Source organism: Lissotriton vulgaris, unplaced genomic scaffold, assembly GCF_964263255.1.
Source record: "Lissotriton vulgaris unplaced genomic scaffold, aLisVul1.2 SCAFFOLD_214, whole genome shotgun sequence".
NCBI classification, from domain to species: Eukaryota; Metazoa; Chordata; class Amphibia; order Caudata; family Salamandridae; genus Lissotriton; species Lissotriton vulgaris.
The window spans coordinates 2,076,018-2,100,391 of NW_028243866.1; the positions used below are offsets into that span (position 1 = coordinate 2,076,018).

A 24,374-nucleotide genomic window follows, 5' to 3' on the forward strand; every position below is an offset into this window, starting at 1 on the left:
GTAGGATTGCACGGTGGGTTAGAAGTATCGTCGCCAAAAGACTGAATCCATGTAGATCAAGTTAATCCTTTTATTAAGATCCAGAGAGACAACAAGAGCGGACTCTCCACTACAGCAGCAACCAGTAACTGCCGTAGAACAGAACCCAAGGATCATAGGAAAACATGGAACATGAGAGTAAAGTACATTCTGCACGTAAAACATTCCAGTAAAGCATTCTAGAAACACTAGAGTGAATACTTATGTACTACAGACCACTTTGTTATATGTATCCTGTTTGTGTCTCCCCCCCCCCCCCACCCCTTGCGGCTTAAAACTAGCAGAGGCATATGTCACTAAACACGGAATCCAAATTGAGTGTTAGGCACACAGTTTGGAAAAGCATAGGGCATTAAGGCCGCACGGGTTCAGGCTGGTTGAAGAAATGAAGTGGGTGCACAAGTTACACAAGAGAAAAGGTGTAGCAGGGCAAGCAACAGGTGCCCGTGTAATTTCATATTAATACTAATTAGCTTTGACAGAGTCACACTTAATAGTAATTGTGGGGAGTAAATTCACCAAGAAGTTCAACCCAAGAAAACATGAAAGCTGAAGGTTCACCTAGAGCCTAGGAACATTAACTGTATTTTACCAGTTGCTTTAGGGGCTACAGCTAGGGGCTCACACTGTTTTCATCAGGTAAGCAACGTTTTGTGAAGTTATCTGAATACTTGACTTTAAGAAACTTGCCATTCACCCTTTCTCTGTCTACACAGCAAGGTGTTTGTGGGGTGGAATTTGCAGTGAAGATGTAAGGTAACTCGTGAAAGTTTTGTACACAAATTCATACTTTGTGTAGCTTTCTCATGACTGAACTGTAGTTCAAATAAAACTGGCAGTATGCGATAATAAACCATGAAAGGCTGGATATTTCACTTGAAGGCCGACTTGCGTTTTTGAAAAAATACGCCACGGCGGCAAGGAAAACGAATGTACAACTTTGCAAACAGCCAGTTAAACCCCTTTCAAAGGCTGTTGGAGTGGGTGTTGCTTTCTAAGAAGGAAATCGGCTCATTTGAAAACAAATCAACTGGGCAATTTTTTTTTAATTTTTTTTTTTTAACTGCAGCGTACATTAGATTCACCTAAAGTGTGTTTCGCATGTATCCTCTCCTCTGCTCTGCTCGCGAGACTGTCTTCATCGCTCAGGAGAAGTACAAAGCAGATCTCGGAATTGATATCATGTACCGCGCCATCCTTGCTTGTGGGCAATGTTTCTGCTGGATTAACCAAGACACATCAGCCTTGATTGTGACATTAAAAATAGCAAATACCATTTTTCATGTTAAATATTTCTCTTCGCACAGTGGCAGTTAAACCTGCCTGGCGGACTTCTTATGATCAAATATCAGGCGCAGGCACAAAGGATCAGATGATAAAATTCTGCTATGGGGGACACTTGCGTTTCCACGAAAGTTTGAAAAGCAGTTGAATACAAAAAGAAATGGTAGTCCACTTGGCGCTGCTCTATAGTCAATATTATTCACAAGGTGGGTGAGTGCATATGGGTCCTAAAACTTCCAACTTGCATATTTTGTATAATTACCTATGGTAAAGAGCAGCATGGGCAACTGAATGTGACTGGAGGTCAGGCAACTGACCCTTGGGAGTTACTTGGAGTCTGCTACTTTTGTCCTGGCAACAAGAGGGAGCAGGTCCACTCTTTCAGGGTTCTTCTAAGGTTTCAGCAAGCGGGACCCAGTTCTCTTCTGATCTTCTCCTGGTCCATTCTGCAGATGGTGCCTAGGAGTACCACATTTATGGTTCACACCAGCCAGTGGGAGGAGGTAACTTCTGGCTGCTCCCTAACAACAAATGGGGTGAAAGTGCCTTTGAGCAGCCTTACCCACTTTGGCAAAGGTTTCTGTCTGCCCTACTGCAAACAATCCAATAGTGTGCCTTTCTCAGAAATTCAAAATGGAGAAATCCTTCTTCCCTTTTGGGTAGCCTATGTGCACAGCAAGAGGTGTGGCCAGGGAAATGAGCAGTCCCCTCCTCTGTAGTCACTCATAAATAGTTCCAGGAGCAGCTCTCATCCCACTCGGTTTGGTGCCAACCTGGCAAGAAGGGATAGAGGGTTGCTTTTCCAGGTCTCACCTTGCATTTACTTGTGAAAGGGCAGGCCCTTTTACAAGTTAATGGAGTTCCTGGATTCAACACAACTGGTCTTCCTCCAAGGGGTGGAAAACACCTCCCCACACCCAGTACATTGTTCCTACTCCAGGATCAGTTTTTATACCATATTAATGCCAAGCACTGACAGACAAGCTGTTAGTAGACTAGTACGTACTAGGTTACTGGAGGCATAGGCAGGTAAAAGGCAACTTTGTTAAAGTTATTTTTCTTCAATAGTTATTTTAAATATGCCTTTACCATTTAATTGATTTTATACTAAATATATAAAATAGTCTTTGAATGACTTTTGCATCCTTTTACTGTCAAAGATTTCATATTATTATAATCTGTACTTTCACATTTCCTAAGAACTCAGCTACAGCCTTGCCAGTGAAAATAGCTTTTGGGGTCGAGTCACCGGAAAAACATGCCTATTTTAATTTTGCACATTTTGCTTTTAAAAACCAGACACAGAACCATGTGGGTGTGGGAGCAAAAACCCAAGCCCCAAATTCAAAGCGCCCCAACATTTAAATCCTCCAGATTTACCTCAGAAGTTCAGCTCAACCTCCCTTCATCTTGCAATAGAGAACACCCTCCTCAAATCAGGCCCAACATTAGGTGAGCAGAGTTGTAAATAAATAACTGATCAAGCAATAACAGAGTTCAAGATTAGGGAAAGTTCAAGGGTTTTATTATAAAATCTCAATTAAGTAGTACAGAGAAATGCAAAATATACGCCATGAAGGCTCAAATACAGAGCACATTGTCACAAAAATCAGTAATATTATACGTCCCAATAAACAAATAAATATCATAAGAGGAACAGATAGTATCCCTAGCTAATAGATGTTTAAGAAAATCTCTCAAATGAATGGACAACATCCCTAATAGAACAGGAAAGTCACCTGGCTCACCCCCAGAATCAAGGGGTTGTTATAATCAAATTCTGCATAGGAAATTAGCAACACCAGTTTCAGCATGGTGTGATCCCATGCATCATTTCCTTTTTTAAGAGAGGAATCCACATGATAACATTATGAGCACTATCACATTTTCTAAGAAAACATCAAGCAGCTTCAGCAAGAAATTGTCATAGGCTGATCGGGCCAGCAACAGTGCAATTGAAGAATAGAAAGACTCCGACTTGTTACAAATTGTTAACTAACACTAGAAAGCTCACTCACAATACATGCCCATTGGAAAAATACACATTCTGATATCACCTTGGTCTTTCAGCATCATATACTATAGCCTTATGGGAAAGTGAAATATGTTAATTTGGATTAAGACGATTTCAAAGAGGGAGCACAGGCACTTTAATCCCGGTTGGCAGGTATAAAGTGCACAACGTTCTAAATCCAGCAAAACAAAATGGGCAGAAATTGGGTGGAAACCATGCAAAAGATGATCATTCCCTTCCTACAACTAAATACCAACAAAACAGAAGTACTCATAATGGGCCCAAATCCCGACGCCTGGAGAGACACCTGGTGCCCTCCCCCCCTGTGGAAACTCACCAACCCCCATGGACACCGCACGCAACCTGGAAATCATCCTGGACTCAGAGCTCAAAATGGACGGCCAAATCAACTCAGTCTTGTCCTCCTGCTTTCAGAACCTCCGCCTCCTACCTAAGACCTTTATATGGATCCCCCTCTAACCCAGAAAGACCGACACTCACGCCCTGGTCACCAGCAGACTACTACGGCAACGTACTCTACGCCGGAATAAACAAAAACCTCACCTGCAAGCTACAGAACATCCAGAACGCCGCCGCAAGGCTGGTCCTCAACCTGCCAAAACACTGCCACATCTCCCAGCACCTGCGAATACTCCACTGGACTGGTTCCTCGTCGAGGCAAGAATCACCTTCAGGATACTCACCAACGCACACAAGGCCCTCCATGGCACCGGAGCAGCATACCTGAACAGCCGACTCAAATTCCACGCACCCCGAAGGACCTTACGATCAGCCCAGCTCTCCTACTCTGTGGTCCCCTGCACCAGAAAGACCAGATCAGGAGGCCACTCCTTCTACGCGGCCAAAGCCTGGAACGCCCTGCCTCTCCACCTCAGACAGACATCGCTCCCCATCTTGGCAATAAACCTCAAAAACTGGCTCTTCGACAGACCGCCTCCTTGATGGAATGGATCCTGCCCCCCACCCCTAGCGCCTGGAAACCCTTACGCGTGAGTAGTTGCACTTAATAAACCCCTGATTGATTCCCTACACTTGCCAACCTACTTATTCAATCAATCAGCTAAGTTTGCGGAACCTACTTACTCCAGGATAGTAAGTAAATAGTAGTGAATAGTTTTCGCATTTTAACTTCCTTAGAACTTTTGCTCATATCTGCGCTCTTATCTGAACAGATTCACACCAAACTTGGAATGGAAGCAGAGCTTCACTCAGATTGCAATCATCTTTTAGTTTGGTGTAAATGCTTTCAGTAGTTTTTGAGATACAAACATTTAAAAAGTCTCCACAAAGCTCTTTAAAGGTTTAACACTTTTGTATATCATTGTCTTTTCAACCTATAAGTCATGATTCTCAAATCTTATCTATCACATTTTGATTTTTACTTTGTTTAGAAAATGTGATAGGAAAAAGAATTCAGCCCGACTCCAGCCAATCATATTGCATCCTTCAAGCTGGACATTATTTGTGAGTTTCACGCAGTGAAACAAAAATTCTACAGCCATCGTGGGAAATCCAGAAAAGTGACTGAGCTCAGGACAGTGGTTGTGGGTTTGTATCTTGACACAGAAAATAGGAGGGCATCCTGGAGAAAAAAAGCACCGAAAATGGCCTTGTGGTCAAAAAGTCAAAGCCAACTCAAGAGCTTTCCAGAACTATAGAACTGGGCATACTTGTACAGCCCGTCGCCTTCCCTGTCCGGGATTTCACTCAAAAAGGATACTGGTTGTTTTTTGTTGATTTCAGGAAAGCTGTAGCAATGCAAAGCCTTTGAGTTGCATTTGTTTATTCTGCAGTTTTGTACAGTACTTTTAAGTTTTACTATCCTAAGCTGCTCCGTGGCAAGACATATTTTGAGGAAACTCTTCATAAGTCAACTCTACAAACTTTCTGCTCTGTAAACATATTGCCATGTTGCTTCTTAAAATAGAATGTTGTAGGTTGAATTAGGGAAATGCAACGTCTGTATGCAAATGTTGGAAAATCTAAGCAGAACTTGGAACTTCTTGGAGATTTGCTTATGAACTGGCAGAAGGGAGTACCAGATTTGCCCAGGATACACCTTTCCTCCATTGCCACTTTATAACTTGCACCTGCCTACCAGAAGAATAAATGTGTCTTGCAACTGGTCTCTCTGGTCTCTGAATCCTCCCTTTACAGCCCAAGTCTAATAGAGGCATGGTTCGTCTGAAGGGAACTTAACAGTTACGAGCCCTGGCGTGATGATCACTGAAGATGCACCATTAAGCGGTGTAGTCATTTTGTCGTCAGGCCTCTCTGAGAAGGCACCGCTGTGGGGTGCGTTGCAATGCAATTTTCACCTTTGCAGCTCAAACAAATTCTGCCCCAATTAGTTCAGCGGGATTATGGGATAAGTCTCCCTACTGGCTATTTAACCCTTTCGATGCTCATGACGAGCTCAGCTCGTCATGATGCACAGTTGAGCTGTGCTGATGACGAGCTGAGCTCGTCATGAATAATGAATATTAAGGATCTCCAGCACAGGAGGGGAAAACACCTAGCAGCCAAGGTGTTAAGATTGATAAGAGCTTACAGCTTCATGTGTTACACACCAAAGTGCACTTTAACATGGTGCCCAAACCAGGTTTTCAAAATACCTCCATAACCTGTTTTTTGGTACCCAAAGAAAAGCACGAATTTCAGGATTTGCACAAGACTATTCCTTTGAGCATACAGTTACACAAACACATGCAAGACTCTGCCCACCCAAGCACACACAGGAGGTTCAATGGCCTACCAGCATGGTAATCCCAAGCACTCTAAAAAGAACATCGTGGTTCACAAATGCTTGCATTCTCCATGCAGTCTAAATTGCAATCAGAAGGAACACTAGGTTCTGGGGTTTAGGCTGTTTGAAGCATTGAAAGTATTTGCCAAACCTAGGCTAATTAACGGTTTCCTTTAAACAGTGCTTTTGAGTGTGTTAAAGTATTACAAACAAGTGACATGACAGGAAACAGAAAAGATATTGTAAGGAACACCTGAAAGTTTTTTTAGGGTTAACCAATGAGTAGTCACAAATGTTTGTGTACCATTTATATTAATTCTAGTTTAAAAGAAATGTTTACATTATAATCTTTGTTGTTCTTACTGTGTTGGTAAATACTATCAGAGAATAGGGTGATCTTTGTGGTGTCCATGATGTCCGCTGCTCACTAAACTTCTAAAGCCCCAATACTGCAGAGTCGGTGTAATGAACAGAGATATGATTGTCCATTCGATGTTAGTAACTTCAAATGTATTTATTGAAGAATGAAGTTACAAGTAAGAAAGTAAATAGAAAGCGAGCACCACCAGGAGCAGCCTGCATGCTGCTCAGCCCATAGACCAACTGACTCAAACCATTCCAACGTTCTAACTTCCAACATTCTAACGCACACACATCCTGGCTGAGCAGCATACTACAACATCTCCCTTCTTTACAATAAGAAGGAAGAAATTCTAAAAAGGTATAACAAAAGTCACATTAAAAGAATTAAGCTAAAAACATGGCAAGATATGATGAATGTAGAAGATTTCATGACAAACACCAAGAGAAAGTAGTGAGTGGGAAGAAACAATAAGGAAGACAGGAGGCACGACACTCAATCACCCATCTCCCTTTCTCCAATGAAAACAACCAACACAGTCCCACAACACAAACAACAAGCAATTCCGGTACAAAGATCAAGAAAGCAGGCCGGGCCAACACAAAGGAAGTACAAGAGTACGATAAAGAGGGTGAAGAAGAGACCAAGGCAAGCAAAACGCACAACATGACACAATAAAAACAATATGCAAATACAGATTTGGGGTGACCACATAAAATCGATGTTGGGACGCACAAACATAAATGCAACATGTAAAATGTGCATAGGATGTGGTAGTACCACATGAAACAACGTAAGTGTAATATGTAGAATGCGCATAGGATGTGGCAGTACCACATGAAACAAGGTAAACGCAATATGTAAAATGCGCATAAAATGTGGTAGCACCACATGAAACTACAAAATATATCGCGAAGTACTTATTTTAAATAGGACTGTAAAGATATCATGAAGTACTTATTTTAAATATGACTATAAAAATATATTGTGAAGTACTTATTTTAGATATAACTGTAAAAATACATAGTGAAGCACTTAGTTTAGATATGACTGTAAAAATACAATTGTGAAGTACTTATTTCAGATAGGACTGTAAAAATACATACCGTATTTTCCGGCGTATAAGGCGACCCGGCGTATAAGACGACCCCCTACTTTTCTTGATAAAATGTAGGTTTTGTGCTATACTCGCCGTATAAGACTACCCCCACTTCCAGCGCAGTCCAACGCAGTCCTGCATAGCCATTTTGAGAATTTATTTTGGGCTTATTAGTGATTCTAGTCCTCCTCCGTGTGGGTGAGCAGTAAGGCTTTATCAGAGGACAGTGTTAAGCGTTTATTGTACACACTCAAAGACTGAACTCAAACAAATTGGTTGTATAAACAATATTGCTTTAGCCACAATATTTTTATTTAGAACCATATGAAAAACAGTCACTTGTGAACATACCTGTTTGTCATCAAACATGTACGGTAAACATAAAACAGTGCAAGTGGATTAAACTTTTCATAACTCCAAGCGATTTTTACAGGATTTGCCGACGTTCCCTTTAAAAGCCTTCAAAATCCTCCTCTTCGTCATCTGATCTCATAAGTAAATCAATGAGATCTTGTGGTACATCTGTAAAGCAGTCATCGTATGGATCTGGTAATTCCGTATCAGATGGTGTGGTCTCGGCTTCGGCTTCCTCTTCATCTTGCCACAAGTAGTCGTCCTCCATAACATCTAATGAATTTGATATGCCACACTTCTTGAAAGACTTTATGACTGTTTCTGCATCGATATCATTCCAGGCTTTTATGACAAACTTGCACAAAACATCCAACTGTGGAGCACGCATGTTTCCTCCTTTTGTGAATGTTTTTTCACCGCTAACCATCCACTCATTCCACTGTTCTCGGATGCGATCCTTAAATGGCTTGTTTAGGCACACATCCAGTGGCTGTGCCAACTATGTCAATCCTCCAGGAATAACTGCAGCATCTGTTTTTATTCTTGCCTTTGCTTGGAGTTAAATGAGCCCTGAACATATCCCACACCAGTAGACTACGTTTTTGAAGAAGTCCACCTGGTCGCCTGCTCCATACATTAGCAAGCCATAGCTTTACCCCTTCTTCATCCATCCAGCCTTTTTCATTCACATGTACAAAACAACCAACAGGAAACTTGAGTTTCGGCATTGTTTTTGTTTTAAAAATAACCATTGGTCTCAGTTTGGCGCCATCAGCTGTGCATGCTAGTACCACTGTAAAACTGGACTTCTCATGTCCTGTTTTTATTAAAATTGTTTTTTTCACCTTTTGGATGGACAGTTTTGTTTGCAACCATATCAAAATTCATTGGAGTTTCATCCATATTTCCGATACTACTTAGCGCATAGCCATATTCATTGCGCAGCTTAATAACGTAGCGATGGAAATGATGCATTTTGGCATCAAGATCTGCAGGTAATTTTTGTGCAATTTTCGTCTTTTGCCTCAATACCAGATTATGCCTTCCCAAGAATCTAGTACACCAGGATACAGTGGCCTTAAATCTGTTGCTGAGATCTGGGTTAGATTTGCCCACTGAAGTGCAAACAAACGTATTTTATTTCGTGTCACTACATAACCGCTTTGGCGATGCTCATTCACCATGTCTGCTACATGTTTTTCGAGTTCTGGCCAATGTGGGGTGCCTCTTCTTAATGCACACTTACCCCTTGTCATACTCCTTAATGCTTTTTCATTTGCTTTCCAGGCCCGAACCATCTTTTCTGTTACTCCATATTGTCTTGCAGCAGCACAGTTATTATGTTCCATGGCAAAATTTACAACTTTAAGTTTGTAACTGGCTTCATATTTCTTTCTTCTTGCTGCTGCTGGAGCCATGATGGGTTCTTGACTGTCAGCCATTTGCATACTGTACTGTATGTACTGGTGCTGTACAGTATGAACAGGTACAGAGACTGGTGCTGTACTGTCTTCACCACCACATGTAAATATCTGCTCACCAGACTGCCTTTCCTGTTTGCAACAACCAGCCAATCACGGCAAGTGCTCTACTGGTACTGGTACCGGTACTTCCTGTGCACACTGCATACAAACTCTGTACTCACACTACAGGCCCTCTCCAAGCATCTCCTTTCTTTATTCAACTGTATAGTGCATTTGAGGTGTGTATCAAAAGAAGGTGGGTACCTACCTTATGTAAGAATTCAACATAATAATGGTTGTATAGCTCAGTCAGTCATATAAAAACCTTTAAAAGAAATGTAGTAGGGTGTTTTGTAATTCATTACATGTACCATGCTGAAAGAACTGCTGCAAAAACTGCCATAGGGAACATTCTACAGTCCCCTTTCTATGCCCATGGACTGAGGAGATCATGTGGTACTGACGCTCCTCTCCTTCCGATGAGCGTGAGATTTATGGAAGGAGAGCACATGTGGAGGAGCGCGTGTTAGACGTGCAACACAGTGGGGGCCGCCATCTTAGGTGCTTCAGCGCTGGCTGCCCGTTATATTTTCGGACGTCCTGCTGCCTCGTCCTGCTGCCTCGTCTGCATGGGGATGTGCAAGCGGTTGGAGGCGCGTGTGCAGCGGCAGTCTAGGTAAGACTCACGGCGCCATTTGTTCGCTTTCGATACTTGCACAGTGTTCGAGTGCCCTGTGTGTTGTTTCTTGTGTTCATGGCGCGGGGACATAAAAGACATTCTTACTGACACTGTGTCCAATAATGTGATGGTCTAGTCATCCACAGTGAACCTGAAGCAAGAAATTGCAGCTTGAAACAAGGCTATTGGGTTTTACCCTTTATCTGCGGTCAGCCCACCAACTACAACTTAAAATACACTGCTCTTTATGATCCATCATGTCAAAGTGGGCAATGCTTAGAGGTCATATTATTCAATCCCAATGCCGATCATGCTCTCACCAAGTAATCAACAGGACATTCTCATTTGGAACAAAGGTTGTGAAACCATCAAATCATCCCTGCACCCCTCAAACACCTTCTACTGCCATATATATGACTACAGGAGCAATGTAGACGTGGCAGGTTTCCACACCGCTGTGCATCCAAACAAAAACATTTATAGTATCAATTTTCAACTTTATTACCTAAAATCACCACCTGAAACACAGACACCAGTAGTTAAGTGCAGACACAATTTCTGCTAAAAGACAAAGTACTAGAATTGTTTAAAACCATGTCTGGAATTTCAAGTATGTTCACGGAAATCTGGAACCATCGCCCTGTATCAATTTTCTAACAATTATGCAGGTATTTGTGAGACTTATCTTAACCCCTTGGGTGCTATGGGTTTTCCCCCTGGGTGCTGCAATTCCATAAATCCCACTTTACATGACAAAGCCAGCTCGTCATAAGCACAGCGCAGGTAATGCCCATGACGAGCTGGCTTTGTCATCAGCGCTGAAGGGGTTAAACTGCGAAAAAGTAGAGTTTGGTTGGAGACATACCTGGGTTGTATGTTCTTGATGAGTATCTGCTCCTTCTGTAGCTGAAGCAGGGGCTGGGACAGGTTGCTTTTCTCTTGGCCCCTGGTGTATGCCGAGGCACTTGGTCAGTCTGCATGTTACAAACACGTAAATGCTCAAATAGATTTGCAGTTACCCAGTTTCTGAATACTGTGACAGATGGGTCTTCTGTGGGCACTTATCGTCCTCTGATTAACCTTAGTTGCCAATAATGAATTCTCCTGTGGCTACAGACCAATCGTAGAAACAATGCTCCTTGTGTAACCGCACAACAGAGCTACAGCACTGAGCGGCTCATTGCTCCCCAGCACAGTGTGAGGTATCACCAGCATTAGGTAGACAACTTCTTAACTCTGTTGATACACGGTTACCATGAGCTGTCAGAACCTCATTGAGAATTCAGCATTGTGAGTCAAGTTAGGAATCAACTGCATTCCACTTGCTCCTCGGCAACAATCCAAATGCCTGGAAAAAAGAGATCCACCTATGGAAACTGTGCTGGTTGGTATAGTCACCTTGGCAGATTTGATAACTTTAAACTACTGCTGGAGAATGGAGCACTCTGGCAATATTAACCAAAGGCTGCTGGCTAGTGTATTGACGCAACCAGTCAGAGTTGTAAGTATTTGAGCACAGGAACTCTGGCAAAGTTGTCCTTCGTCCAAAAATCTAAATACTTATAAGCCCGTTTGTCTCGTCATGCTGGTGTTAAGTTTGAGACGAAATAAGAACCTGATAGACAAAATGCCATTGATCTCTACCTTGATGAAGTGGACACACTTCTGAGGGTACCCATGCACAAACACATGGTTATGTCTTATGTTTAAAGCAATTTACAATTACCAGTTTCTTGCCAGATAAAATTTGTATCTATTAGAACTTAATGGTTATTATATCCTCCTTTCCTACAAGTTAGTTTTCCCGCAATAGAAAAAAAAAACACATGTTGGCAGTAGAACTTTCTTCTATCAGTTTGTGCCTTTTAGAAATCCATCCCTGAACATACCTGTGCTCTGAAGAAGCACCTAAACTCTATCTTTATTAAAAGTGAAATAGCTTGAGAGCTGGTTTTCCCAGTGCCAAGATAGTTCTAGGTGGATGATGAACAGAAAAAAAAAAACATCTTAAACACTACTTCTTTTCTCGCCATTGTTGAGAATTGTCAGCCAATTATTTTGATGCTGAAGAACTGAAAGTACCAATAATTGTGGTTTCTAAACATAAAGACTCTCCAATATATCTAGAAGAGTATCACTACTGTGTAGCACAGCTTACTATTCTAGTGCACCTTGAAGAAAACTAAAATTAACCAATCAGAATTCCTACTTGCCTGGCTTAGCATTTTTTACCGAATAAGGAAGATGTTGTAAATAAGATGGTGATAGATGACAGGATACTTCTAGTTGATTACATGTAGATTTATTGTAGGACACAGCTGAGCACACAACTAGAAGAATTTTGCAGTTGGTAAATCCTAGTCTTTGTGGCGCTTTTGTGTATCCATCCACCCTAATCGGGTCCACTTAATGGCTTTGGCTCTATTAAGCTTTCTGAATTCTGGGAAGAAGACCAGTGGCAACAGACATCTTTACATAGACAGCAAAACAGAGCAGGGCCTCATCCTCCTATTTCAGATGACAAAATCCATAAAACAGCAAATCACATAAGAAAAAAAGAGCAATAAATCTTTCCAAACTCATTAAATTGTGTTTGTATGCTAATAAAAATATACAAATACAAAAAGGAAAAATATTGGGCATTTAGGGAGAGGAGTCAAGGGCTACCACGGGAAGTGAGGGGCATCCTTTTTAGGTCTCGCCTAGGCAGTGCATGCGCTGTCTCTTCGAGACATGCTAGATCTAGTATATAGGCTTCAAAAAACGCCCATCTTTCATTTGTCCCTCCTACTGCCCTTTAGAAATGCTGGCTTTTCATTGGCGAATACTTAGTAGCCCCTCCTTTTGGAATTTTGAATCCTCCCATGAGTGGGCCATGACATCAGACCCAATCCGCTTAGGCAATACAGTTAGAGAGTCACAGGAGACATAAATTGGGCTTAGCTAGTGATGGAATGGCCGGTCAGGCACTCTGGATATTCTAGGTCTCGCCTAGGCAGCACATGCACGGCATCGCTGTCTCTTCAAGACATGCTGTATCTAGGATATGGTATTCAGAAAACGCCCATCTTTTTCATTGGTTCCTCATAGTGTCCTTTAGAAATGCTGGCTTTTTATTGGTGAAAACACTTAGTAGTCCGTCCTTTTGTAATTTTGTATCCTGCAATGAGGACTGCCCCTGTTACATGTATTCTTACTCAGGTCATACTTCGAGAGCACTTCTTTTAGTTGGCCTGCCTCTGCTCGTTAAGTGTTCTGTTTACTTGTGCAATGAAACTTCGGGCTGCTTCATTTGTTTGCGGTCTCTTAATCTCACTGTGCCTCCCCCTCCCACAACACTGCTCGCAGACCCCCGCCACTCATCTGAGGATACTGCTTAGTTTTTCATTTGGTTAATGTACTCATGATTTGCAGTGCAGTACCCTCATTTAATCTCTCTTTGACGTCTCCCCAACCCCTTCATACAACACTGCTTTCCCGCTCCCACCTCTGAGATCTCTGCATTGATTTCTTACTGTTATTTTAAAATAGTAGCTTTAATTTATTTAGCGCAGCTATCCAGGCACTCGGGAAAAATTAAAGGATCAGTCCATGATCCCAAGATATTGAATCGACACCAGACTCGAACACGGATCCCAAGTTCCCAAGTCAGCAGCTCACATCGCTGTGCCATATCCTTTCCCTAACCAAGTCGTATGGTGCAGTACCTTATGTGGCCAAAAGAGGTCCAAAGGAACACCTAGTGACAGCCTGTGGTACTGCACCCTTTTATTGCTTCGTGCACAGAAGAACAGTAAATGTTGCTGTACCCACAATAATGTGTTGCAGAGTCAAATACTCATAAGGTCCCAAAGGCGAGGCCATTTGCATTGTAGATGCTTGTTTTCTATCACTTGGATTCCCCGATGAAAAACAATGAAATTATGACACCTATCAATCAAGAATTCTGTAAAGGTATTATCCTTAGTTTCATGGCAATAATGACTAATCTACTTGCTCTTTTATACTCAGCTGTAGCGGTGGTTCATATTTGCGAGAACTAATAATTAACCTTTTTTTAACAAATGCAATGGAGAGACCTTGTAGGGACAACGAGTTGAGGAACTCAACTTAGATAATAATTGTCTACCATTACCACTGAGGAAGGAGTGTTACAAAAGGTATTTTTGACGCAGTATGCAAATATGTTGGAAAGCCTAACCAGGACCATCCTCACTGCTTTGCATGCATGTGAGAATTTGGTTGTGGGGGGGGGGGGGGGGGGGGGGGAGCTTTCATTTCTCGAGCAACAGTCACAATCCTTGCCAGGGTGAACCACAAAAAGTCACTAAATTAACTTGTGATAAACCCTCTGGTACTTTAGCACAAAAAAAAACCTCACAGACTTAACGTAGGGGCAATGTATAAAGTACTTAGGCAGCACACAAACAGTATTAAAGTGAAAACACATTTCGCACTAATTTAGAAATACAGAACATAATGTAATAAAGTATTTGACACCAAAATGACAAAAATCCAATCAGTAGAACCAGAGAATGCAATTTCAAAGATTTACGATAAGTATTACACCTAAGATCACAAAATATCAATCGCAGATATTTGGCCGTACTAGACTGCTAGAAAGTCATATGTTCAAACTGACCAAGATGGAGAGCAAGCCAGATACAAGGGACATGTTAGTCTGGCTGAAAAAAGCTACGTTCTCAGACTTCGGCGCAAAGAGTCCAGTTCGGGATGCAGGTGGCCATGAAAAACAGGAACCGCTGTAGCATGTAGAGCAGGCCGGACATCTCCGACAGCCGTTACAGGTACTTTGCGTTGACTGTAATCAGGAGATGTCCATGCTGTAGTGCAAAGTGCAGATCTCATGTTACTGGTCGTAGCTGGCGGTTGCTGCAGCGCAAAGACTCGTGTTGGCAGTCGTCGTGGGAGGTACTAGTGGGAACTGGCCCAATCTCACAAATATTAGAACTTCAGGATTCCTTCTTCGGAGGAGGAGTGCACTTTGATACCAATCAAGAGCCCACAACATGGGGAGGGACATCTTGAAGATCAGGGACTCACTCTTACAGGGGCCAGCAGGGCTCAGGCAGTTCCAGTTGCAGGTCCAGTTGGAGCAGGTCAGCTGGGCAGTTGCAGGGAAGCCTCTAGCAATTGCAGGGAGGCCTCTAGAGCTTATGTCATATGATTAATCTAATGAGATTGTTCAGAAAATGTTTGACGTGTGTAGTAATCACTCCACGCAAGTAGATGAGGTTCAAGATTATTTATTCAAGTTGGTTACAAGATCAGTAATACAGCCTCACCAGGAGCAGCCAGCAAGGCGCTCAGCCCTTCTCCAACTGTGGATTTCATACACCAACATTCTATGTTACATCATTTCAAGAGGGCTCCACTGGCGAAGCAGTGGAAGACATGAAAAGCACAATAACCAAGATACTACATATCCTCTGTTCTTCCAGAAGGAAAACAGAAAAGCGAAATATAAAATCAGATGTAGAAGCACTAAAAAGAGAGAGGAGAGTACTGGAGAAACAAGGCAGGGGTAGAGAGAAAGAAAACAACAAAGAATCTTGAAGAAACAGATAAATATAGCCCGTTTCCCATCCTCCTTTCTATAAACAAGAAAAAGAAATAAAGAAAAGAAAGAGAAAACCATCAATGACTACTCTATGTACACCAACTAGCCAGGTAAGTATGCAAGAGAGCAATCCACATCAGGAGAAAAGAAGATGGCAGAGAAGAAGAGCAATAATTTATATAACTCATACTTCTTCATAATATAATAAACATTTGAGTTAAAACAAAATAGAAAAGTACTGGGCTACAGTGCTGAGAATGAAAAAGAAAACAGTAGAGACACAAAAACGCCTAGTCGAACGTGAACCAATGAACTATAGTTAATGGACAAGAACCAAACTATAAACCCTTGTGGGTAACAATATGAGCGTGCAGAGGAAACCACAAGAGGGGTCTCCACATTGCACTAAGTAGTGAAGGTGTAAGACCTTGAAATTTACCTCAACTGGAGGTCTATAGATAAGCACAAAGAAAAAGGGAAAAATCCCAAAACACACCTGGGAGAGAGGTCAAGATATGTGCATGTATGTGCGGGACAACAGTCAATGCAACGTTTGAAACTTGAGGTAAAAGTGTGCACTGAAACAAAAGTGACATACCCGTTAGAGAGGTCAATGTTGTGCACTAGAGTAGTGGGAATACAACCCATGTGAAACACCCCGTGAAGAGGTAAAAACAACGTGCACTATAATAAAAGAGACATACCTTGTGAAGAGGTCAATGTTGAGCACTAGAGTAGCGGGAATACAACCCACGTGAAACACCTTGTGAAGAGGTAAAAACAACGAACAAAGTAATAAATGGGCAAGGACCCATTAACAAAACCTTAGACACTATGTAGAGTAAAAATGTAAATGTAACCCAGCACTGTAACCTAGACATTGTGCACTGTGCGAGGGTAAAAAAATAATGTTGTGCACCGTACAACACTAAAATTAATGTGCACATATAACTGCGTAATTAAAGTAAAGACTCAGGTAAAGTCGAAAACGTTAAACACACGGCCCTAGCGTGAGGAAATGAGACCACTCTGCATGGTAAGATAAGACATATGCTGTAACTTAATTGGTGTAAAGTGTAGTGTATAGTACAAATAAAGCACTGCTGAACAGAGGACTACAGGAGCAACAGATGGCAGCTTGAAAATAATTTGGGAACGGCATGTACTAAGTCATGACCACCAAGCACATAACGCCCAGTTGAAAAAAAACTCCAATAGAAAACAAAAAGTCATAGCTAAATAGCGAGCGGGCCTGAAAGCCCAAAAACAACAAGGAAGAAAGTACAGCAATGTGACATTACCTCCGACATACATGGAAAGGAAAGAGCCACAAAAAGAGGGTGCGACAATAAATTGCTGCGTTGACCACGGACTCCATGCGACCACGCCTAAAGTGTACACCAGCATGAAGAGAAGACGGCAGGATTGGCCGAAGACCAGACATTCCAGAAGAGACTACCTTGTCAGGTAACACAAAGAAGTTTACGACAAAGTGAAGATCAGGCAACAGGGTTGGGAACCCGGTAACGTGGATGGCAAAAGCCATCAAAGGTCGCCAACCACAAGATGGCGGCAAGTTGTCGACGTCGCTGCAGGATGGCTTGCAGTGTGTCTATGCTTCAAAATGTCTCAAAACAACTGTGGACGGCGAAGGTGTCACAACGTAGGAGACGATCCCAAGAACACCATGGAGAATGGGCGACGTCACAGGTGATGAAAGACCGCTTTGCTGGGTCTTGTGAGAAATGTAAAGCTGCATGTGCAATGGCTCTCATGACGCACTTTTTAAAAGCTGCACGCGCAACACACAATACCAGGCTCACGTGGAAATTTGAAATAGGCGGACATGAGCTGCGTAGAAACTGGAACTGGCACTTTAGCGTTGAGGGCAACCGGTGAGAGGTCACTGGTGGGGCTGAAATGTGCCATTAGTAGAGTAAGTGCAGCTGTAGTTAGAGGAGTTTCTTTAACTTGACAGGAGGTTACCAGATGCTCCACACTTCAAGGTGGAGGTCTTGGAAGGTAGACACGCGTGGTTCTTTGAGATCCTCGTCACCATAAAATTGTAGTAATCACTCCACGGAAGTAGATGAGGATCAAGATGATTTATTCAAGTTGGTTACAAGATCAGTAATACAGCCCCACCAGGAGCAGCCAGCAAGGCGCTCAGCCCTTCTCCAACTGTGGATTTCATACACCAACATTCTATGTTACATCATTTCCAGAGTGTTCCATTGGTGGAGCAGTGGATAACATGAAACGCACATTAACCAATATACTACATAGTGCTCCCCCTGGCTATAAGGAAGACAGTTGCTTTTGCACTGTTAACCTCTAGATTAGACTATTGTAATAATCTTTATGTAGGATCCTCAAAACAAACTATCCATAAACTCCCAGGTTGTGCAGCATGCGGCTGACAGACTTGTACTGAAACTTCCCAGCCGATCTTCTGCCCCGCCAGCTGTGAAGGTCTTACACTGGCTTCCAGTGCCCAAAAGAGTCCTGTTAAAAATGATTGTATTAACCTTCAGAGCTACACATCAACTGGGCCTAGATATTTAACCACCAGATTTACCATTGCACAACTAAAAGAACCTTGAGATATTCCCATACTAACCTCCTTAAGCCCCCTTCTTTCAGACTCAAAACCTAATTTTTTTTCAGTTAAGGCACCAAGGCATAGAACCAACTCCCTGGTCACTTAAGATGCATCAAATCAGAATCAATGTTTAAAAAGCAGCTGAAGACCTGACTCTTTTCAGCCTCCAAAGCACCCTGTTACTCTCTTATTCTTGAATCTACGGTACTTTCTCTCCTGGATTCTCCTATTACTTGATTGAATCATTTCTGCGGCGTAGCACCAGGATGCTCCTTTTTGAGTGACCATGCACTCTACGAGGGACTAGTTGATTCATTTAAGCCTGGCAAAAAATACTTTTTTGCCAGGTCGAAATGGCAGTTAAAAACTGCACACAGGCTGCAACGGCAGGCCTGAAACATGTTTAAAGAGCTACTTGAGTGGGTAGCACAATAAGTGCTGTAGTCCCATTAGTAGTATTTAATTTACAAGCCCGGGTACATGTAGTAGCGCTTTACTAGGGAGTTATAGATAAATTAAATGTGCCAATTGGGTGTAAGCCAATTTTACTATGTTTAGAGGAGTGAGAACAAGCACTTTAGCACTGGTTAGCAGTGGTAAGGTGTGCAGAGTCTTAAGGCCAACAAACACGAATTCAGAAAACCAGGAGTGAAGGCAAAAATTTTAGGGGTGAACCATGCCGATAGATGTCATTTCTGGCTATGCTTTCTTTTCTGATGGCTTGATCTGCATGTCTGGCTCACATTGTGGTTGAGTTCCAAGGTCACCCTTATGTGGGAAGCTGGCTGCCTTGACACATGACATTGGAGGGACCTCAATCTCTCTCTGCCTAGACAGATCCTTCCCTTGGCTCCATGCCCTGTTGGAGCCTTTGGCCAACCGTGCAGAGTTCACCTCAATTCTTCACTACATGTAACCTCTCCCCGTGGATATTCACAGAAAAGGAGAGGCCAGAATGGCCTATGACCAAAGCGCTCACCTTGTTTCTACATTTACCTTCTTGCTAGCTAACATAAATGCATTTCATGCACAGATTGGGCCCTCCCATCGGCTCATCAGCATAGCCCTCACTAATGGCTTGGCTAGTGAAACTCCTGGGTATAACTCCCAGCAGTTTCAACATAGCTGGGCTACACATGCTCTGACCTATGATGTACACATAGCTGCTCTGGAGGAGATTCCTCCGAGCATTTTCTTCATATGTATTGGTTGCTCCTGGGCCAATCCAGGTGGAATTCCTAATTATTTGGTCACTTGACAGTGCCATAAGGTGTTTGGATTTGGTGGCTTCTCTATACTGTCTGCGTGACCGCAGCAATACAGTCTTGAAGAAGCTTTAATTTTCCACAATATGGTTACAGCACACCCCCAACCTTCACAGTTCCCATTTAGCATCTCCCACATAGGTCAAACTAAAAGCAACTGCTTTCTCAATGATCTACTTTAATGTCCGTACGACCTGATGCAAAACCGACAGTTCCACAACCCTACCTGAGGTATAAATCACAAAATAAAAGCTATCATACAGTACAATTCTTACAATAACCATCTCAGAAAGTTGAAAGCCCAGAACACTTTCAATCGCACAGATCTTAGCTATTGGTTATTCCGTTTCAGCCATGTTGTTGCTTGCTGTGGTGGCTTACTACAGGACGAATACACAGTAGGTAAATTGTGGGTCATAAAGGGAAGGCCTAGATCGCCAGCTTATTCTATTAGCCGCAAGTACAAAAGTAGCCACCGTATGGTTTTTAGATGGAAGCTGCAGAAATCTCACTACACATATTTCATTAAAGTAATGTTTAGTGTCTAGAGCATGCTCCTGTTAGCTGGGTAAAATGGATTAACAGTAGAGGTGCATTTGTATGTTAGTGAGACCAATCTGTATATTTTGGTTCATGATTTAAAGGTAGATAGTTTCACTCGTTTCTTGTTATGTATACATTCAGGCGTGAAGACAGTCAGTCACCCATTGGACAGAACTGGTGAAGACATTTTTCATTGCTTATTAAAAGGACAAGTCTAATTTGAAATTTAAGGAATCATCCTCCTTACTTACCCACCACTGATTATCTCATGTGTTTGTACGCAAAAGCTGATGGCGCAATGCTTAGTAAAAACTTGAGTGATGCGCATGTGATTTCACCAAGTCATATGCTGAGTGTCCACAATTGCATCTGTTTAAGTGAGAATGAACTTCATCTCTTGACCAACGAGAAGTTGGAGTCAAGCAAATAAAAAAAGCAAATAAAAAGAACCTTCTAGCTTACCCCATAATAAAATGAAGTCATATGTACTTACAAACTGCTTTAAGTAAAAGAAAACATTCAACATCCACAGAAGTGGAGCAAATGTCTACCAAAAAACGAGAATGCTCACACAACATAACCATACAATGAGATTTAGTAGTAATTCTAGGAGAACTGCAATAGCAGAATACCAAAAAAGTAGGCGCTAAAGCACAACATTTTCTATATTAGTTCATATAACCACAAAATAGAACATTAAACATAATGAAACCAGCTCTTCTTGAATTTGGAACCACACATTGAATAACTGATGCGCTTAAAAAACTCCAGCCTAGTCACAGAGCAAATTAGAACTATTCACCTATAGGACAGACCATGTTAGCAATGTACAGAGGAGCAATTTCTAACAGATATTGAGCAGCACAGCGGTCACTGTCGCCATTGTTTTAAAATCAGCCTTCTGAAAGAAGCCAAAAGAGATAAATTCAGGGTCACATGAACAACCACATTTTATCCTTTGTGTTCAATACACAGCCACTTCAGGGTGTCCAAGGGGTTCCATGAATATTAGTAAAAGTTAGAAGTTGTTAAAAGGGACAGCAACAAAAACCTGACACCGGGGCAGTAGTTAGCATGTGTTCAAACTTAATAAAAAATGAATTATATTAGTATAAACAGCAAACTCACATCTGGCATTTTTGTACAGTAAGAACGGATCTTGTAATTGGAAGTCCAGATCTTTCGTAATGGGTTCGGTGCGATTTTCCATGCTTAATCGGTTCATGATGGTGAACCCATGCTTGGGTGAGGCTGATCTGAAAAGCAGAAGAACAGATGTACACAGCAAAGTCTCCAAGAAAAGTTACCATACATTTCAGCTCAGCTACTATTAGTACCTTCACAAATATGTTCTAAGTTGTGGAAAACCGAAACATGTTAGCGGAAGAGGTTAAACATTTTAAGTACGGTCACTCCCCAGTATGTACCTCGATTGATCCCATCCCAGACCTGCTCTATATTCTAAGGGGTTGAACCCCACAGACACATGGGCTGTAGAATTGACCTCCTCAACAAATGAGCTACAAGAACGTCTTTTGTTCAGGCCTTTGTTCCCTGCCATTGCAGAAGCACAAACGAGGGCAAAAACCGAACTGAAGCACATATGTGGCAGGCAAAAGAAAAAAAACTCCCTAAAATAGTAACCCAAATGAATCTGTTCTACATGTTCTAAATAGAGTACACTTGCAGGGCGGCTTTATGGTATAAAACTGAGGCAAAGGCAACTGATTTGGTTTCAAAAGATACAATTATCTCCTCAAATCTAAAGTTAAATTGATTTTGACACATTCATTCGTTACTGCTAAAAGTGATAGTAGGGCTGCCGTGGTTGAAGATGTATTATGAAGACTGCTTTGAAACGAGCCTTGCCAAAGTCAATATGTCTGGGTTTATTGTGCTAAAGCGTCAAAAAATGGGCAGGCTCAATTGAGTATTACAACTTCTTAGCAAGAAAAAGGCCAAAAGAGGGAGTCGTAGGCAGATGTAAAATTGTCTCATGCACTCCAATACAGGCACTGTGCCGGAGCTAGAGAGAAAATTCTAACCAGCCACTAGAATTAGGTGAGAGAGGTATAGATCCCTGGAATAGGACCATTTCTGATTGTCAAAATATAAAAACCAGTCAGTGACTGAAGGAGACTGGTCAAATAATGGCTGAAAGGGGAAGACCCAGAACTCACTGTATGTTTACAGGAAACAGTAGGTCTGGTTAGACGCCTGTGCTGTCAAACCCAGACCTAATCACATAAGCTCAAGATTTTGCTGATCTTCAACAGGATGAAACAATTGCAGAAACGAATAACTACTTGTATCCATCAAAGCAAAATGCACTGGGACTAGTTGAGCCTATTTGAATGATTCTACATTACATCTCGAGTTGCATTTACTAGTGTTAATACTATGTCTAGTCTAGGTGTGGCGAGGTGGTCATATTATAGCAATATAAGAAAAGCAGCAACAAGATTATAGGAAAACCAATCCTTAAAACCACTAAATATAGGAGCCCAATGTTGTAGTTGGAGTTCTGGGTAGTCATACAAGAGTCTGGTGTCATTCAGGTAGGAAGTAAGTTATTTAATTCAGGTTAGGCCCTCAGGGTACAGAAACAGCAAGTAGGTCATGTCAGGGCTTCACCTATCCAACAACGGTTCCTATATTCCTACCCCCTACTCCACAGCACACACCAACATTTTATTACTTCAATCACTATCAGCATTGCAGACACCAGCTCAGAAATTCAGGGAATGGAGAAACTATATACTAGATCCTTGAGACTCTCTTACGAGTGAGTAGCTGCGCTTTACCAACTGTGATTGAATGTACTACACACAACACTGGATCACTAAACACAAGTGACACTGGTCTACCTCCAGCATTACAAATGTACTCCTAAGTAGTTCTGCATAAGTCTGGAAGAAGTGTAAACTGCACCGGGGAGAACTACGTAAACTTAAAACAACAGACATGATGAAAACGCTGTCTCACCTGGTGTAAACAAAGAGTGTTCCCTCCACATCGGTCTTCTCCTGAAATGACAAAGCAACAGGGCCTTTCAGTAAAGCAAGAGTTATTCTAATACACATAGCAAAAATTAATTGAGCCAAGAACTTGAACAGTTCCATTTTTTATGACAGAAGGTGAACAACGCTACATATCCAGATAGTAATTTCATAATTTCATTTCTTTTAATTTATCAAAAATTGTTATACTTGAGGGGGCGTGGCTCGCAGCCGAGCATGTCGGCAGCCTAAAAGGCAAGCTCCATTGACAACGCGGCCTATCCGACTATCCGTACATTGATCCGTCCACACCACGGTCTCTGCAGGAGGGACCCAAAGCCGAGGACCGGGCGGAACAGACGGCAGAGACTCCGGTCAAAATCCGGCACCGGAGAAGGAAGTTGTGGCCGGCAGCACCTGCGGCCTATGCGGCGGCACGAATCCAGGGGCTGTCCTGTGGGCATATCCGACCGGAAGCGCCAAAGATTCGGGCACCCTACACCGGAAGCACCCGGTTGGAAGGCGAAGGGGCGACAGTGAATCGTCAATAAGCCGGAGAGGGTGACCGGAATGCACTGAGGCTGCGGGGGTGCAAGTGAGAGGCGAGAAGTGGCGCCGTGGCACCTGTGGAGAACCGGACTGCGGGCTGCAATCAATGGAGGCGAGACTCGCATAAGAAGACGGGACGCCATATTGAAGAGGCGCAACGGACCCCCAAGACTGAGAGGCTCCCGGCGCCCGCAATGTAAGGTGGGGCATCTGTGTGTGGCCTGAGCAGAGCACCCAGGATTGAGGCGACGAGTTGTGGCTCGCATCGGCAGAGGGCTCAGGTGCAGCGGCAGGGCCCGGTGAGAGTAGATACACCGCAGTCTCGGGGCTACACAGAGAGAGCAGAGGGTGCTTTTATCACCGGGAGGAAAAGGTGAAGAATTCGGCTACGGCGCGACCAGCCGCTTGATGCCCCTGGGATATCTTGGTGGGGCCCGGGAAAAAGTTGCAGAAGAGGGGGGAGCGACGCTACGGAACAACGGAGAATAGACACATGCATTGCTGCCTGGGCGCCCTGGAGAGTCGAACCAAGGAGGGGGCACTGAGGACAGCAGAGCGAGGCACTCAACATTGACGGCGATCTCCCCTCACGCCCCTTGACTAGCAGTTGCAGGCACTATACGAGCAGCATAACGCCCGCACAGTAGACATAACCAGTGAGTGGGAGAGTCCGGGTGGCGGCTGCACGGCGGAGCTGTGACTATCGGCAGCCCACTGGTCACGTTCAGCAGCAGAGTGGGGCGTGTTGGGAGACCTCTCCCTTGAGTGGCGCAAT

General features: G+C 42.8%; 1 protein-coding gene across 2 annotated transcripts in view; it reads right to left on the reverse strand.

Moving 5' to 3' along the window:
* Nucleotides 1-24,374, reverse strand: part of LOC147668216 (mRNA-decapping enzyme 1B-like) — a 261,966-nt gene that overhangs the window by 224,537 nt on the left and 13,055 nt on the right. For both annotated transcript variants that reach the window (XM_086948698.1, XM_086948699.1), the window contains exons 2-3: nt 23,037-23,077; nt 21,180-21,307 (exon numbers count right to left, since the gene is read on the reverse strand). In XM_086948698.1, coding sequence (XP_086804824.1) covers nt 21,180-21,307; nt 23,037-23,077 — 169 coding nt within the window. The remainder of the gene's footprint in view (nt 1-21,179; nt 21,308-23,036; nt 23,078-24,374) is intronic.